We start from the raw sequence: 17417 nt of genomic DNA on the forward strand, positions 1-17417 counted from the left end.
TTAAAAGCACGCCTACATATCTCTCTAGACTAGAGTCTAGAGATTCTGGGCACAAAATAAAGCTGTTGAGTATGTCTTAGAGAATAAGCACATGAGAATCGGTTCAAAACATTTGAACACAAAAAGTAACCAATGTCTCCTAGCTTGGGGTGATAACCAGTTCAATGGTGAGTATGGTAAGGACACCTAAAAATAAACCTACAAATATTATTAAAGACAACATTTAAGGAGTGAAGGTGTGATTCAGAAGTGTTTTGGTAAATTATGTCACCATAGTCCAGTATGGGAAATAATAATTGTTGTGCAATTCGTTTTCTTGTCTTAAAGGAAAAACAGTTAATTGATCTATACATTATTTTAAGACTGACATTTATTCTAGTTCTAATGAAATCGATATGAGGCCTAAAAGAAAGCTCTGAGTCTAACCAAAGTCCCAGGTATTTAAAAGAGTCAACAGATTTTAGAGGAGACTGGTCATCAAAATTAATAGACAATGTGGTGGATAAATGAATTAGTTTATATCTCGTACCAAACAGCATACTACAGGATTTCTTCATATTCACAATAAGATTATTATTAGAGAGCCATTTCTGGACCAAAGAGAACTCTGATTGCAGCGTGATTTGATGTCACTGGTGGACAGGTTTCTGAACTGCCCACAGCCCTCCTATGAGACACAGACTGAGTAGAAAAAAATGGTGCCATTTTTATCATGATTATTAGTGGACCTATTATATGAAGATAGGTTGAAAAGTGGTGACTTGGTCCTTTAATTGTGGGATAATTTTTATCCCACGATTTTGCAACCCAGTTTTTTCACCCAGTGCCAATTATCTAATGTAATCCTGGGCGCTACACTTCCTCTGCCAACCTGGGGGGGGGGGGGGGGGGGGGGGGCAGCGGACTGACCTCATGCCCCTTCTATGCATGAGGAGTCCAAGCTGCTTCTTTTCATCTGACAGAGGGGAATTTCCCTGGCCGGACGTAGCACGTGGAAGGAACACGTTATTCCGACCAGTATCTTTCCCCTCCATCAGGCGCCCCGGCTGGCCAGGGTGAGGTAGTTTTAGAGACCAGGATTACTGCATGTTTTTGTGAGGGTACCTACCATAGGGGACACAGGGAGAACATGCAAACTCCACAAAGAAAAGGCCTTTTCGCCAACCCCACCTCGGGTATGGGCACTGATGATGCGGAGGAGGGAACACGCCCCCAGCGCCCACAGCGTCCCCAGTGGGAATCGAACCCAGGACCTTCTAGCTGTGAGGCGACAGCACTACCGACTGTGCCACCGTGCCCCCTTGCAGCCAATAATATTGGCCAAATTACAATCCTGCTGTGAGCCCTTCGTTGCTCGATTCATGTGCCAGGCATGATCAGTCCACTATCACACCCAATTCCAACAAACCACTGATCACCAACACAAAACACGCACACAAACACTTTTTTCATATACTGCTATACTTGTGAAAGACTTTCGACTGATTTCCACTCGGGTGTAGTGCTGGAGGGGCCTCTGCATATTGATTACAAACAACATGAACAACAAAAAGGTTTGTGTCTAGCCGTCTACCCTTTTCCGCTGACAAAAATGAAATAAAAACTAAGCTATGTTGACTAAAACTATCCATCCATCCATCTTCAACCGCTTGTCGGTAGTCGGGTCGCGGGTGCAACAGCTCCACCAAAGATCTCCAGACTTCCCTCTCCAGAGCAACATTAGTGACTTCCTCCTGGGGGATCCCGAGACGTTCCAAGGCCAGTGAGTCGATGTGTTTCATCCAACTGCAACTTGGTCTGCCCCGCGGTCTCCTCCCAGTGGGACGTGCCTCGAGGACCTCCCTAGGGAGACGCCCGAGAGGCATTCTAACCAGATGCCCGAACCACCTAAGCTGGCTCCTTTCCAGGCGAAGGAGCAGTGGTTCTACTCCGAGTCTCTCTCGTGTGACTGAACTTCTCTAAGGGAGATGCCAGCCACCCGTCGAAGAAAACTAATTTTGGCCGTTTGTATTAACGACCATATTCTTTCGTTCATGACCCACACTTCATGACCTTAGGTGAGAGTAGGAACAAAGATTGCTCGCTAGACAGAGAGCTTTGACTAAAACTAGGACTAAAAATATTTATTAATTTAGTCAACAGATAACTAGAGGGATGGACTAGTGGAGAAGAGAAGAAGAGATCCTGTACAAGTTCATTTTATGCTTGGAATTGGCTTGGGTGTTGCGCTCTGAAAATAGCCGATCTACAAGCTCACAACGTGTTGCGCTGCAATGCGCTGTGAGCTTGTAGATGGGCTATTTTCAGCATGCAACAAATCTGCCATTTTAGTCGACAAAACCAACTGTAGATTTATACGACTACAATCGTCGGCTAAAACTAGACTAATGGTGAAACTTTTCAGTTGACTAAAATATGACAAGCTAAATAAAGATTTGCTGCCAAAATCAACAGAACAAAGCCATCACACGAGGCTTCTCATCAAATGTAAATATGAGAGCAGTTGCTCACATCCTACTGAACGAGTGACAGCTTTGTGTGTTTTCCAATGTTGACATTGCTCTCAGCATGTATTTCTCCCCTGTCTCAGTAGCGGGGAAAGAACATTTTTGGAAAATGGAAATTATGAAAAATAGAGTGCATGGGGGAGTGCATCTATTCCACAGACTGGGCCTAACTTGTCCATTGAATATCACCTCAATTGGATTTTTCCGACCTCATAAATGACTTGAAAGAAAGCGCTAATCCTGGTACTGTAAATCATTTACACCGTACAATGCTTAGTGTTCATTTTCATACCATGAATACTGTGTTTGGCCTTCATGTAATGTTGTATGGTTGGACATGGCCTTCTGAGATAAACTGACATCTGTAGTGATAGTGTGTGCTGCTGAGGCCTAGCACTTTGCCTCGTGATGACCAGCTCTAATAATAATAGGCCAACTCTAATTGCAAATTTGCAAAGCACCAATAATAGCAATTTTAATGTCTAATATAAACTGTTGTCTAATGTCTATCCATGTATGCGCACATTACACACGTCGTCTGCTGGTGTTAATTGAGACACAGCATGCACGCACCGTCACAGACACACACTCCTTAGAAAAGCTTCCTACACTATGTATCTCCGTTTGAGAAAACATGCAGCGTGTTGTAATGATGGACTATACGGTACCATATGGGCTCATTGGGCTGTATGCACTATGCAGGCAAAATACATTTACCGCACGAGCACCACTTCCATTACCATTTGCGAAAGGGCCCCCACACCCCGTCCTTGCATCAGGGCCCCTGATTTTGCGCTATATGCCACACACACACACACACACACACACACACACACACACACACACACACACACACACACACACACACACACACACACACACACACACACACACACACACACACACACACACACACACACACACACACACACACACACACACACATTTCGAGAACAGTATTTAGATTTCATCAGCCATGACCTTGAGTGGAAGTGGCTAATACTAGTTTCCAGGGCGATAAAAGCTTCACGTTTTGACAGGCCTTATTTCACAGCTATAGCCCTAATGAACATACAGAGCGGGTAATTTTGATTGAGCACCAGCCAGCCTCCAAGATAACGACTTTGACGGCTCGTAGCAGATCTGATGACTTGATGACGATGGATTTGATTATTTGTCTGGGAAATTTGCTCCACTTCCTTCATAAAAAGATAATTAGCTTGATGATACATCTAATAAAATCACAGCTACACTATTTAAAGCTCACTCTTTCTTGGCAGTGCCTCACATGTTCCGCTTTGTCAACAAGCTCATGTCGAAGCTTTACTGCATTGCAAGGAGGTGGTGAAACAAGAGCGGCTCCAAATTGAGATACGTACCGATTGCTTGGGGGGGAGAAAGCAACAACTTCTCGGGGTAGCCTACCCTTTTAATTTCTTTCTCACTTCAACATCTGTGAATCTTCTGTGTTACAAATACTAAATGATACATTTTGTTATTTTTGATCAAATTGAACAACAAGAGTACAACCTGAGGCGTGAGAAAGCTCTCAGAGATGCGTATTAAATCTGTGGAGAAGAAGCGGTTAATAATTTAAACAAGACAGGGTCTAACTTCCCAGTGCAGTCAGTAGGCTATTTGTGACTGAACCCCTGATGCAGTAAAAGTTAAACTAGGCGTGGCACATTTAGAGAATTTGGGGAGATACGCAATTACGCGCACGCGCACACACACACACACACACACACACACACAGCTGACCTCATCGGTACAATGCCGTAAAAAGAAAAAGCAAAAATGTGCGTTGAGAGATTGGTACAGCCAAAGCCAGACAATGTCCTGGACGTAAACCGTGCAGGGGAAGCATCATATGGTTTATAGTCACCCATAAACCTTTCCAACAAAACTGGATTGGAGTATTGACTTGAGGTAAAAGTGCATTAAATCCGTCACACAGATTCCGGCGGACGAGGATGATAAGACCTGCATGAATCACAATCGATGGCCTTGTCATATACTCACTGAGTTTGGTTGCCACAATGGAGATGTTGTGCTGGGCGATGCTCTCTCTGTCAAGGGGTTCGTTGGTGGAGATGGTGCCCTCCACCGGGTCGATGTCAAAGTAGCTGTCCAAGTCACTCTTCCAGTCAATGGAATACCTGCACGGAATGTTGGGTTAATGGCAGCCATTTCAAGCACAAACAAGAGAATTAAACCCAGTGGTGATTCCCCCCCTGGGACTCGTGCATATGAGTTAGGTGTAATATAACGTGGAGGCGCCTTCGTTATTCACTCTGAGTGGCAATTCCAAAGGAAATATGCTGAAGTTTGCATTTACTGTACATACTCTATATAATCTAGTACTGTGGGCACGCACGCACGCACGCACGCACGCACGCACGCACGCACGCACGCACGCACGCACACACGCACACACACGCACACACACACACACACACACACACACACACACACACACACACACACACACACACACACACACACACACACACACACACACACACACACACACACACACACACACACACACACACACACACACACACACACACACACACACACACGCGGCAATGCTGAGTAAACGTTTTGTCGGGAGAGCATAAATGAATTTAACACGCTACTGTATCAAACCGTATCAATCTCTCACAACCTATGAACGACAAAGAGCGCCAGACGGATGGTGCAGCACGTCCTCTGTGAAATGTGGCCAATGCCCCCAAGCTGGACTATAAAACACTAAAACACTCAAAATCTAATGGCATACCACATCCCACACACCATTTTCGCTGTTTAAGCTTAAAAGACAGTTGCTCATAAATATGTATGGCGTATGTTGTTGTGTTTTCCCCCCACTACACTGCCTGTTGCCCAAACTGAGTCAATCATATGAGACCAGAAGTCCAATGCAAAATTCATGAGAAACTCAGACTAAGAAGACCTCAGTTCCATCCACTTCTACCATTTCAATTTCCAATTACCCAGGTTCATGCTTTAACCCCGCTTGCAGGGGAGCCGTGAAGCCGAACATGATCTTGTCCAAATAGCTCAGTGTGAGTGTCTTTGATGAATATTACACAAAGGGTTGACAGGGTCAGTACATTGAAATTCCCTCCTCCGGGAAGAATGCAGTGTTTTCTTGTGCTTCAGGCAAACCTTGTTTCGTGTGGTTCAGCTCAAAAATTGAATATTCAAATACACTATCAATACATTGATAGCAATATCAATGTATGGGGCGACTGCGAATGTGGCTCAGGAGGTAGAGCAGGTCGTCCAAAGATCCATGGGTCGGCGGTTCGAATCCCGGCTCCTCCTGTCTACATGTCGAAGTGTCCTTGGGCAAGACACTGAACCCCAAATTGCTCCCGATGTGCTGGTTGGCACCTTGCATGGCTTCCGCCACAATCGGTGTATGAATGTGTGTTAGAATGGGTCAATGTAATGCACCATTTACCATTTAATATCAACTGTCCTGGAGTCCACACACCACAGGTCTGATAACTCCAGTTGCTCTTACTATGACAACTCAATTTCCCTCATGGGATCAATAATGCTCTATTAATATCAATCTAGATGCAGGGAATCCGTGTGTATCAGTGTGTGTGTGTCCCGCAGGCCCTGCATATCTTGAGAACCGCTTGAGCGATCGACTTCAAACTCGCCGTGGGCATCTCCAAGGACCTGAGAGAGTTCCGTGGGATTTCGGTCGGATCGATGGTTGTCCAGAGATCTATTTAGAGTATATAAATCCACAAATCTCAGTATCTTGTCTATCCGTGTGTTTGTGTTTCATTGTCCATTTTATGAGAGGGGAATTAGAGGGTTGCACACTCTGGCACTTTTTCCTCTCTTTACGTATGAGTAAAGGAAACATCCATGCATTGTGGCAAATTGTCCTCGACTAACACACCAAAGCCTTACGTAACATTTCCTTTCTTCTTCTGCTTATTTGTTTTGTTGTTGTTTACAATAGAGGACAACATGCATTATTCAATACAATCTCCATATTATAAAATAAGATAAAGGACTACACACATGAACGACTTGTTAGCAGTACACTACAAATTGAAAGTCTGCCTCAGTATGCACTGCATGCTGTAGATATGAAAATTAATTACCGTGTTATCTACATTCTACTCAATTGAATCATAATATGTCAGGCCAGTGAACATTACTGACAGACTTTAGTGGTGAGAACGTCAGTCTTAGGGTATTTAACAGGGTAATTGTTTATAAGACATTACGGTTTAATGAAAAATACAGCATAGTTTTACATCCTCTCAAATGTCTGAAAGTTAGTGACCTCAACGATTCTGATAAGACGAGGCCCAATCTCTCAAAGTGGTGTGAACTTTAGGGAGCACTTAGAACTCAGTCAATGATGCAGTATTCATGATACTATAGTTTGTTTGCTTCAGAGACGGAAAACAATGCATCGTCGTACTAAATAGCCTGGTCTTCTCCGAGTGTAAAAGCATAATTCCCTATGCATGATGGGTCATTGTGTCTATTGCTGTATGCGGAACCATTCTCAGATGGCACAAAAGAACAAAGTCTGCTGTTGTATTGATGAATATTTTACATGCTCGAGACAAAAGTGGGGAAACACACAACAAAGTGAATCAGCTATTGTGTTTCACAAATCTCTTTCTTGTCCATTCTGTTGTAATATTAATTATTCATAATAAAACAAATAACCCATTCTGCAACAGGTATCCTTTCCATTTCTGTCTTGCTCTCTGAGTGGGGCGGCGCGTACACAAATGCTTTAAAACAAAAGCCGAAAGATTATGAAACCAAGAACATGCATTTTTTATCATATGCCGTTTCTGTCTTCGCAAGAGTCTATTGTTGCCTCCGGCTCAACATGTAGTCTAAGGTAAGTACACAGGTTTATGCTTGTGTGCACGTCAATACGTTCTTGAGAGAGAGAGAGAGAGAGAGAGAGAGAGAGAGAAAGAGAGAGAAAGATGGGTACAACGGGTAATCGTAATTTGTATCTTTCCCGGCTTGCATCGATCACGAGTACGCCGGCTTCGAAGTATCCATACAAGTACCTGACAGGGCTGCTGCTGGCATCCAGGTCCTGGGCTGTGACGGCACCAATGATGGTGCCGGCGCTCGTGTCCTCATACACATCCATCATGTAGGAGGGTTTATTGAACACAGGGGGCTCGTCCACATCCAACACGTTAATCTTCACCGTCGCAGTGTCTTTGAAGGCCCCGAAGCTTTGGAATCTCGGGTCCAGGTGAGCGTTGGCGGCGTCCACCTTGAAGGTGTATGACTTCTTGGTCTCGAAGTCCAATGGCTGAGGGGGGAGGGGAGGGGGAATGGAGTTTAGTAGTAGTAGTAGTAATAATAAACGCACAGAAAACACATTGAATACTGACCAGACAAATTGTATTAAATAGTGAACTGTAAACTGTAACAAGTTACAGTTATTGTGAATAACCCTAATACCTAATGACTGCCCCACCAAACATGATGGTATGCTAAAGTCCCAAATTTCAAAGATATTTCAAATTAAAGGGCAACTATTTGAAACACTACGCTACTAACTAACTACAACTGTCGCACGACATACCAACACCATTTCATCTTACCCAAAAAATAAAAAGCTTGCCAAACAGCTTGAATAATGCTCTACACTAATTTGCCAGCCGTAACGTCCCTCATTCAAAGTAGTTACTGATAGTTTTCTATGCATTTCGGGGGTTTTGTGGGATTTAACTCCCCAAAATGTTCCCCCACGGCCGAGGAACTACAATTTCTTCCTGCCCCCTCCAGTGGAGCTGTTTAAATGCAGGAGAGGAAAGATTATTTGGATGCCCACAATCACAATGCAAAATAAACAAAAATAAACTTCATGTACTGTACTAGGCATTGCTGCATCAGTGGTGGGAAAAAATACTCACATTTTTTACTTAACCCATTCAGGCCTGACGTCGAAATTAAAAAAAAATAAGTTTTCTAAATCATGACAATTTTCTGAAAGATTTGAGGTACATTTTAACAATTTTTCAAAAATAGCAGACCTACAAGTTCATAGCGCGCCACTCGGTGGCGCGCTATGAGCTTGTAGATCTGCTATTTTTCAATAGCTAAATTATAACAATGTTTAAAACACCAAAAGGGGTTCCCGCCCAAAATGGGTTAATGGTTAATGTGGTTAAACGCTAACGTGACATGGATGTGTTCCAGGACTCAATGGATTAAGTAAAAGTGTCAATACTGCAATGTAGAAATACTCTGTTACAAGTAGAAGTCTGGATTTCAAAATGTACTTTAACAAAAGTATTGGCAACGAATATGCAGAATGTTCCATTATACATTTTCAAATGTATATACATCTTTTGAAAATAGCAGATCTTGTGAGCTTGTAGATTGGCTATTTTCAAATGGCCTCACAGTACTTCGTTCATTACTGCTTTCTCATTTGCTAACCGGCAAAATGTGTGCTCGGAGGCGATCCATTCTGTTTCGTGTGAATTTTAACTGAAATGATGAATAGCTTGCGAACCAGTTCGGGGAAATATACTCGAGTGGAGTGAAATTATCACATTTTCTCCAACTTTGACCAAACTGAATATTTGGCCCATAATGGTACTTGAACAGTGAGCCAAATGGTGAATCTATGTGAAACGTTGCACCTCACTACATGAAAGACAGCCAGCAGAGCAATTTGATGCGCTCCCCTATACCTCCGTCAGCGTGTGAGAAAAGTCAAGTTGTAGATTTTGTGGTTCAGTGGAACTTCGCCCTTGACAATAGCGCTCAGAACAACAGCTTAAGGGGTGTTCTACATCCTCTGCCTCTGACACACCGGCTCAGAGTCAATTAGTCAAAGGCGAGGGGAGGGATCGGCGAACCGGCCCACATCTGCAACGGGTGCTTGTTCTTCTGCCGGTCTCCTGCCCTCTCATCTGTGACCAGGCTGCGGTTGACGAGCTTGCGCTCGGCCATGCTCCACCGAACCGCGGAGTCACATGAGAGACCTTCCTTTCTGTGTATTTCAAATTGACTAACACACATAACCGCTGTGGCAGCAATGCTACAGTATCTGTCCGACCCAGGCCCCTTTTGCATTCTCTTGCATGTTAACAGTTTGTGAGAGCTTAGCAAAAATATTCTTATTTCAAGAGATGGCGAAGGCGAGGGAAGAGAGGTGCACGTGGGGAAGGCACAAGAAATGGGTCCTTCATGTGCGTGCACATTTTAAAATGACCACTTTACTAGTAGTTTGAATCAACGTGCGCACATGGATTAAATCCAATCAGATCCAATCAGAGAGCAAACACTTGAAATCATGCAGGCAGTCAGGATATCACAGCAATTGGCAAATGTTACTAAAGGCCAGTACCTCCCTTCCATCTCCTTTCTGTGGTTTTGTAGGTCTCTGCTATAGAGAGCACGTGCTTATAAAAAGTAAAGGAAAAAAAATGTGAAGCCGAGTCAATCTGAAAGCAATCATTGACCATCAACCACTGTGACAGTTTTGATTACAGTGCAGTGAGTGCACCAGATGCAACTGGCTGGGCACACAGCAATACAATCCTCCAACAGGAAATACACTGCAGTCCTTCGATCTCTCACTGAGAGGAGACCAAACTCCCTTCATCCAACAGTTCTATCCAAAACCCTAAACTCAGTGTGGATACTCGCCGAACGTCAATCTCCACAACCATTACCGAAAGACTTCAGGCTTCAAAGCAGCCTAACGGCAAGCCATATGGGAGCTTGTTCGACATTTCAAAGTTTTTCTTTCTTTGTTTCTTTCTTTCTTTCTTTCTTCATTCTTTCTTTTTTTTTCAAATAACTTACACAACATCTAAAGTCACCTTGTAGCTACACCAACAAAAGTACGCCAGTGTTTTGTGATGCTGACATAAAGTAAATCCTGGCTCTGTAATCACACACTGCTTTCAACTTGTGGGTCTTTGAGTCACATTTTAGGCATTTGATGTTTGCTTTTAATTCATGAAATAATATAAATATAATATAATAATGTATTGTCAGGTAAAAGTATACCTAATGAAAACAAATAATGATGTAAGCCTGACCAATGCTCTCAGTTACTGTGTGCAGTTTGTGATTGAAGCCACACAAATCACGGTGTGGTGTTCAGTGGTATAACCACACTATCCTATACAGGCTGCTTGTGTGAAAGTTGTGTGGTGAAACCGTGAAGGTCTATTCGGCATAATAGAAATACTATAGGCAAGGCAATACGAAAAAAGGTGCCGCAAAAGAACAATGTTGGTCTAACTAAGACATTCGCTGGAGAAAAGTAAATATTACATGCTGCATACATTTTCAAAGTAAATATGCTGCATACATTTTCAAAGTTTCGCACTCTTCTTTAGAGGCCCTCACTAGCATGGATATTTTGCTAAATGGAGTTAGAAAATATCCGTTTAAAGAAAATGTGTAGTCAAGTCTGACTATGCCTGGCACATTTATTTGTTTATGTTTGGAATAATCCCAGTAATGATTTGCTGGAACTCACCTTGCAAACTCAGCAAAATGCTAATGATTGGTTGATAACATCTCTTTGACAAGCCCAGAGTACACGATTTGCATAAAAAAAAGTATTGGCTGAGTCAGCTGTCCATTGCATCTGACCTTATTCTTTGATTAGTATTTAATTTCTTGACATAAAGGAATTCAAATAATGTGTGTGTGTGTGTGTGCGTGTGTGTGTGCGCGCGTGCGCATGCATGTGTATTTTTTGTTTCAATGCATTATTTTCTTTACAGCAGTGCGATATAAAGGTCAATAACGCTGCTTGTGTGAAAGTGGAGTATTTTGGATAAGAAAGAGAGAGATAATTAAAGACATCAAAATAAAGGAATAAACTGAACGTCCCTCTGAGACTGTCATAATAATATACTATCATGGCGTGCCTGGAGCCCCGCATGCACCCGCAGACAGCAATGCATAGCTCAGCTGAAACATACACAGGTGGAGAGCGAAGGCGATGGCACATATACTGTAAGTGGACAGCAGGAGGCGTACGCTGTAGGCCTCATTAGCCACAGTCTCACCCTGGGAAAACCTTGCTCTCCAACTCCACACAATGCATCATTACAATTAGAATTGAAGCCCGAGCCCTCACCTCCATCCACGGCCTCTCCCCAGTGATAAACACGTCTAGGCTATAATCTTCATGTAATTGGCTAGCCGGAGATGGAGACGTGCTGAGCTTGGCACACACTGAGACCCCTTTTCCACCGGTTGGTTCAACCGGTTCAGTTCTTTTTGGTTCTTAGTCCATGAGCCAGAGCTCCAAAATTAGAATGTAATTATGAATTGAGTGGGAAAAACTATACCTACATTAAATTGTTTATATAGGATCAATATAAGTAAATAAATATATGATAATGCTTCCACAGTAGTAGCTTTTTCATATTTTAAATTGTTTGCTTATTTTCCTATATAATGCCTCATTTGCATATTAAACATTAAAAATGTTGTAATACAATAAATCATTGTCTTCGTGTAAGTAATCAACTGGGGAAGTTCCATGGTGATAACAATTTAATGTAGGTATGCTCATCATCCGAATCTGTAGTGTAGGCCTAGGGAATGATTCGTGTGGCTTGGATTAATGTTTTAATAGGCTATAAACATGGCATTTTATGCCATTCTGAGCATAAATACCACTAATAACCATGTGCGCGTGCACGTGTACCGTGGATTTTCATGTAGGCTGTTTCTACAATGAGAGGCCTATATGGATGGTAGCGGCGGAAGCTAACGGAGGCTATACAAAAAGGTAAAGTAATATTTTTAAACAATTTTAATCAAATCTTGTGTATCTCGCGGATGGCCTGGCTCAGATTTATAACTTTCTGAAATAAAATCAAAATCAAAGAAATTCCCCCAAAAAGCAGTGAAAATAGCTGATCTGCTATTTTCAATGGGCAAACATACGTCTAATCTCGACCTGAAAGGTTTGGGAACCACTACTCTACAGTATCTACACAGCCTGTTGTGGTATTTATCCTTTGTCAACCGAGGTGTTCAGTTGAGACTTTATGTGCCAATGTATTTTAATAATGAAGATAAGAGGCTGCTTCACTTTAGCACAAATATCACCATATCATATCGTTCCCTGTACTGATCATCAAACACTTGTCAGCTGGCTCACTGTTCCATTACTTACTGCTTATTCCTTGTACTCGATCCATTACGTTCAGTCTGGTACACGCAGTAGAACTTTACAAAGCGTCAAGCTGTATTGAGGATCTTACAGCTGCACGGCCAAGACGAGAAGCTCTGTCCCGTGAATTATACACCCCTCAGCTCCTCGGCAGATGGAACCGAGAGAAGCCATTTTGAACCGTACACAGCAAAGGAGGGATAATTCACTGTGATTAAATGTCAGTCGAATTCCTCCGATTAACATAGGTCTTCTGGCTGAGGCAGGGGCAAAAATGAAGAATGTCAAGAGCTCCGGTAGCCTTTATAATTGTCTGACTCGCATGATGTACCGGAGACAGTACAGTCGGCAGTAACCGGTGTTAATGTCTCATGCCACAAAAATCCTGGAAATAGGGTTGAAATGAGGGTGATGAAGGGGTAATGACAATTCCTGTGCTAATGAGAAGTGTGGCTGATGTGTCAATTCGTGAATCAGGGGAGAAAGTGAATCAGATCTGGAGGTCATATCTGATGGTTGCTGTCTGAGTACATGTGTAATTTTACCTTCACTCTGAACCACTTATTGGCTGTACGTCATGGACTGGTGCTACATAGGCAAATATTACCGATTAGATAATGGCTTTTGTTAGTGCTAATATAAGTCATGTATAGCCAGGCGACAGGTGTATCGAGATCTAGCCCATACGGTGAATTTAGATGTCACCATATGGTATGTATTGGTAGGCGGAGAACTCCCATGTGCCTGGCACTGAGACTAGGGCAAATGTGTCTTACCACTGATTATAGAACAGGTAGTTCCAACAAAGCAATCTGATTGGTTGAAATAGCTATTTACCCGTGCGTCAAACGAGCATACAGTAACAGCACAACGAGCTTCAAACGAGCTAGACAGACCTGATCAAAATGTTTAAAAACAATCAGCTGTGCTGATCAGACAGTCTCGCAGAGCAGACTCGCAGAAAGGTTATTTTGAGAGAAATGTCCCGCAATATGAATACATACGAAAGGGTATGCATTATCGTGATTATTGACACTTCAGTGATGCTTTTGGAACTTGGCTCCACCTCGTTCCTGAGCATAACTGGCTTGTTAATAATCACGATAACGCACACCCTCTTGTGTAATATTGCTTAATATATAATTTCACTCTCTCACTTAAACATGACATTGTATAGCATAATGAGTATACTTTGTTGTAATGGATATTGGATAAATGTTGTGTAACTGAATAACTAATTTCACCTTCTGTGAGTTCCGTCCCTTAGCTATGTATAAACCACATACAATGGGGACATGAGTTTTGTAAGTAAATATCACCCATATCCATGCATCCCATTGGTCATTAAAAAAAGAGGCAGAAAAAAAGGTTGAGTCTTGAGTACCCCAGATCGAATGCAACGCCTGTCATGTCTCACATGTCTTCCCCCCTGCTCTGCCCTTGGTCTCCGCTCTGTCTACAGTACAGTACACTCTCCTATCTACCGAAAATAAAGCATAACAAAATGTAGAATCAATAGTCTTCATATAATGGGCCCTCAATAATGTTCATTTTAAGATTTCTGTCTTGCTTCGCGTTTTAGATGTGTGTTGTACAGTTGGGTTGTCCGATATTATAGGCCTCTCGAAAGTATCAGATTGAAAAGTAATATCATAAAATATCTATATCTTTTTTTAACAATTGGAGTTCTTACTGTGGTGTGTGTGATATGAAATGTGAGCTTACCACAATCACAGTCAGTGTTGTCCCTGAACGCGTTCAATGACCGATGCACCGATCGTTCACAAACTCGTTCATATTTTGGGTGAACGTGAACTGAACATAGTGTATTTCTGCTTGATGAACGTTATTGTGAATGAGTTCATTCTGGGCGTGTGTGAACATCACTCTCTCTGTCACACTTTGCCCTATAGTGTGGGTAGTGTTTGCCAAAAATAAAAGGCACATGTAGGAAGAACAGCCAAAATCTGGAGAAAACTGTCAGACAGACACCTTGGATGCAGAGAAGTCGGTTCTTTATTCACCTTTTCACAGACCATAAAAATTGAAGGTATTTACACAGCAACTGGGCAGATTGGCCCTAGGTCCTCAAACCTCTGCAGTCCTGCTTTGACTGCCTGGCAGTGGGAAGTCTCCCTACTTATGTAGGCTAAGCCCCTCCCACGGACCATACCAACCCTAAATTGATTCCACAATTACCCCAGCTACTCCTCAATGTCCAGAGACATCACATTTCATATACACATTTAAAGTGTTACATAATATTCTATAAATTATCCACATAATATGATCCACATAATTAAACAAACCCTCCCACTGTTGGCATGTTCCCCACACCCCACAGCTGGTAGTTGCTCCCTTCAATGGAGTCAACAATCAATTATCAATCAATTAATCAGACACCACACAATATACATAAAGTCACAATAACAAATATCACTGAAACATAAATAATAATTCAAACTTTAGCCATTCAGTCTCAGTGGCAGGCTGAACTGCCATACTCTCATAGTGCACTTCGTTCAAGACTATGTGCCAGATTTCCATCTAAACAGGCCTTAAAACACCAATTTGTCCCGCTGCTGCTATAGCATAATATAATAAACCCAAATTACCAAATTAACATGCACTTTCTCTGGAGTGTGCATGCAGCGTGATCCAGTTATATCGAGGTGATGATGATGTGCGGCTTGTGAGCTCGCAGACCAGACGCACTGATCCGATCCACGCAGACACAGACAGCCAGACACGGAACATGTCCCGACCCAAAACACTGAGGTAAACATGTTGTTGCTACCGAAAAATAGCTTCCGATAAATAGCTTATTTATTTCGTTTCGAGGAACGCTGTTACATGATCCCCTTGGCCAACAAAACAGTGAAGCCTGACTTAATCTTCATCGTACGACGTGTTGTATGCTGAAAACGACACGTTGTTAGCTTGCAGATCAGCTATTTTCAGCACATGGACATATGCAGGATGTGAGATGTTCAGAAACCTTTGCCTTCACAATACATCAGATTTCACAAGTTCATTTTTACGTGGCCCATAAAGACAGAAGCAAAGTGGAAAAGGATTACTGACTGATTCGGTGGCATTTCACACTGCAAAAAGGGTGATACAGGATGAAGAGTTGGCACCTAAACATTGTGGGCACCTCAGTGTTAAAATGGCATTTTTTCCCAAAATATAAAACAATAATTGAGTACTATAGACGAATAATAGTTTAAGTCCAAATAAGGAATTCATTTGGATAACGGTAATGGACATATTATTAGTAATTTTTGGGGGGCGAAATAGAACAAAAATTGTTGAACCATATACCTGTTTTTTATTTATTTTTATTTTTAATGATGAACTATGAACTAAACGAGTTCATTGTGAACTGTGAACTGAACTATATAGTTCATGTAGAAAGTGAACTTTCCCAATTAATCATATTCCATCATATTCAAGGGCTTTTGGAGATAAATGAGACTTCAGTCATGACAGCTTCAGTCACTTTCAAGGCAATAATGCTTCTGCACTGTCAAATAGGCCGACATCTATGTGATTTTGTTACCCGACAAGAGTTGCATCCATATTTGACATGGCGAGTTCCTTCAGTGACAAGGTCGCTTATGGCGCCAGTTCAGCGTAGTAGGCTCTTCAGCTTGTGCTGATTGTCCAGCTGCAACATTATCCATAGGGCTGATATTGCAGCTGACCAGCCATTGGAAGCTTACTGTATCACCCGCTTGGCCCTTTAAGCACTTAACCCATTTTGGGCGGGAACCCCTTTTGGTGTTAGCATTATGCTATGCTTTAGCTATTGAAAAATAGCAGATCTACAAGCTCATAGCGCGCCACCGAGTGGCGCGCTACGAGCTTGTAGGTCTGCTATTTTTGAAAAATCAAAGAACGACTGACCTAGAAACAGCTTTTTCAGAAAACTGTCAGGATGTAGAAGACATTTTTTTAGAATCTGATCTCAGGTCAGAATGGGTTAAATCCCATACTTCATTGGCCAGGGTACCCCATGGGGGTCCGTACTTGGCCTCCCTACTCTACATCAAATCTCTTCACCAAAAAATAGATTCAGCTATTTTTTTTTGCTGAAGGTTTGCCTATTTTGACATGCCCAGAATTGGGAGGCTAGGATTCAAGTAGTTAATCACCCCTCATCCAGGCCAAAAAGTGGGTGGGTATGTGATAATGATGAGTACTATATCGGGTGCGGGGGGGCATTTATCCTGAGCAAGCACACATTCCTAGCAGACCTTGGTTGATAAATGAATGAACTATTGAATATTCTGTCTCATGGGCGAGCAAGTCATTTGCCATTCCCTCTTAATCATGACCTACTTATCCAAGAACTGTCATGTCGTATAGTTAAATATTACCCACATGACATTGACATCCATATGCTTGGATGCTTTGCCTATGGCATCCATGTTTGCCAATAGTTCCAGTCGTGGAATTACACCTACTTGGGCTACTCATTATCACCTGGATAATGTTCAAATGGCTGAAATATATATGGCTTGTGTTTTGTAATAATAATCAGCAAAATATACAAAGTAACTACAGATTGTTGTTGTCGTTTTAGAGTAGAAGTCAGAGTATCAAACATTTTAAACACCAAAGAAAGTAAATAAAATACCTCAAAATTGTACTAAAGTACAGTACTTGAGTACATGTACTTGCATAGCGCACAAACATAACAAGGATGAACATCAGCCGGGTAG

The 17417-nt window shown here is 42.2% G+C and overlaps 1 protein-coding gene across 3 annotated transcripts in view; it reads right to left on the reverse strand.

The window, feature by feature from the left end:
* The window catches only part of LOC306913112 (cadherin-12-like), a 300046-nt gene that overhangs the window by 29512 nt on the left and 253117 nt on the right, over positions 1 to 17417 (reverse strand). For 2 of the 3 annotated variants that reach the window (XM_079489647.1, XM_079489648.1), the window contains 2 exons: positions 7583 to 7836; positions 4530 to 4666 (listed from right to left, as the gene is read on the reverse strand). In XM_079489647.1, coding sequence (XP_079345773.1) covers positions 4530 to 4666; positions 7583 to 7836 — 391 coding nt within the window. Of the gene's footprint in view, positions 1 to 4529; positions 4667 to 7582; positions 7837 to 14714; positions 14755 to 17417 lie in introns of those variants that run through there. The other variant, XM_079489649.1, reaches the window with a different exon arrangement.

The sequence above is a fragment of the Electrona antarctica genome, assembly GCF_951216825.1.
Source record: "Electrona antarctica genome assembly, chromosome: 20".
Taxonomy (NCBI): domain Eukaryota; kingdom Metazoa; phylum Chordata; class Actinopteri; order Myctophiformes; family Myctophidae; genus Electrona; species Electrona antarctica.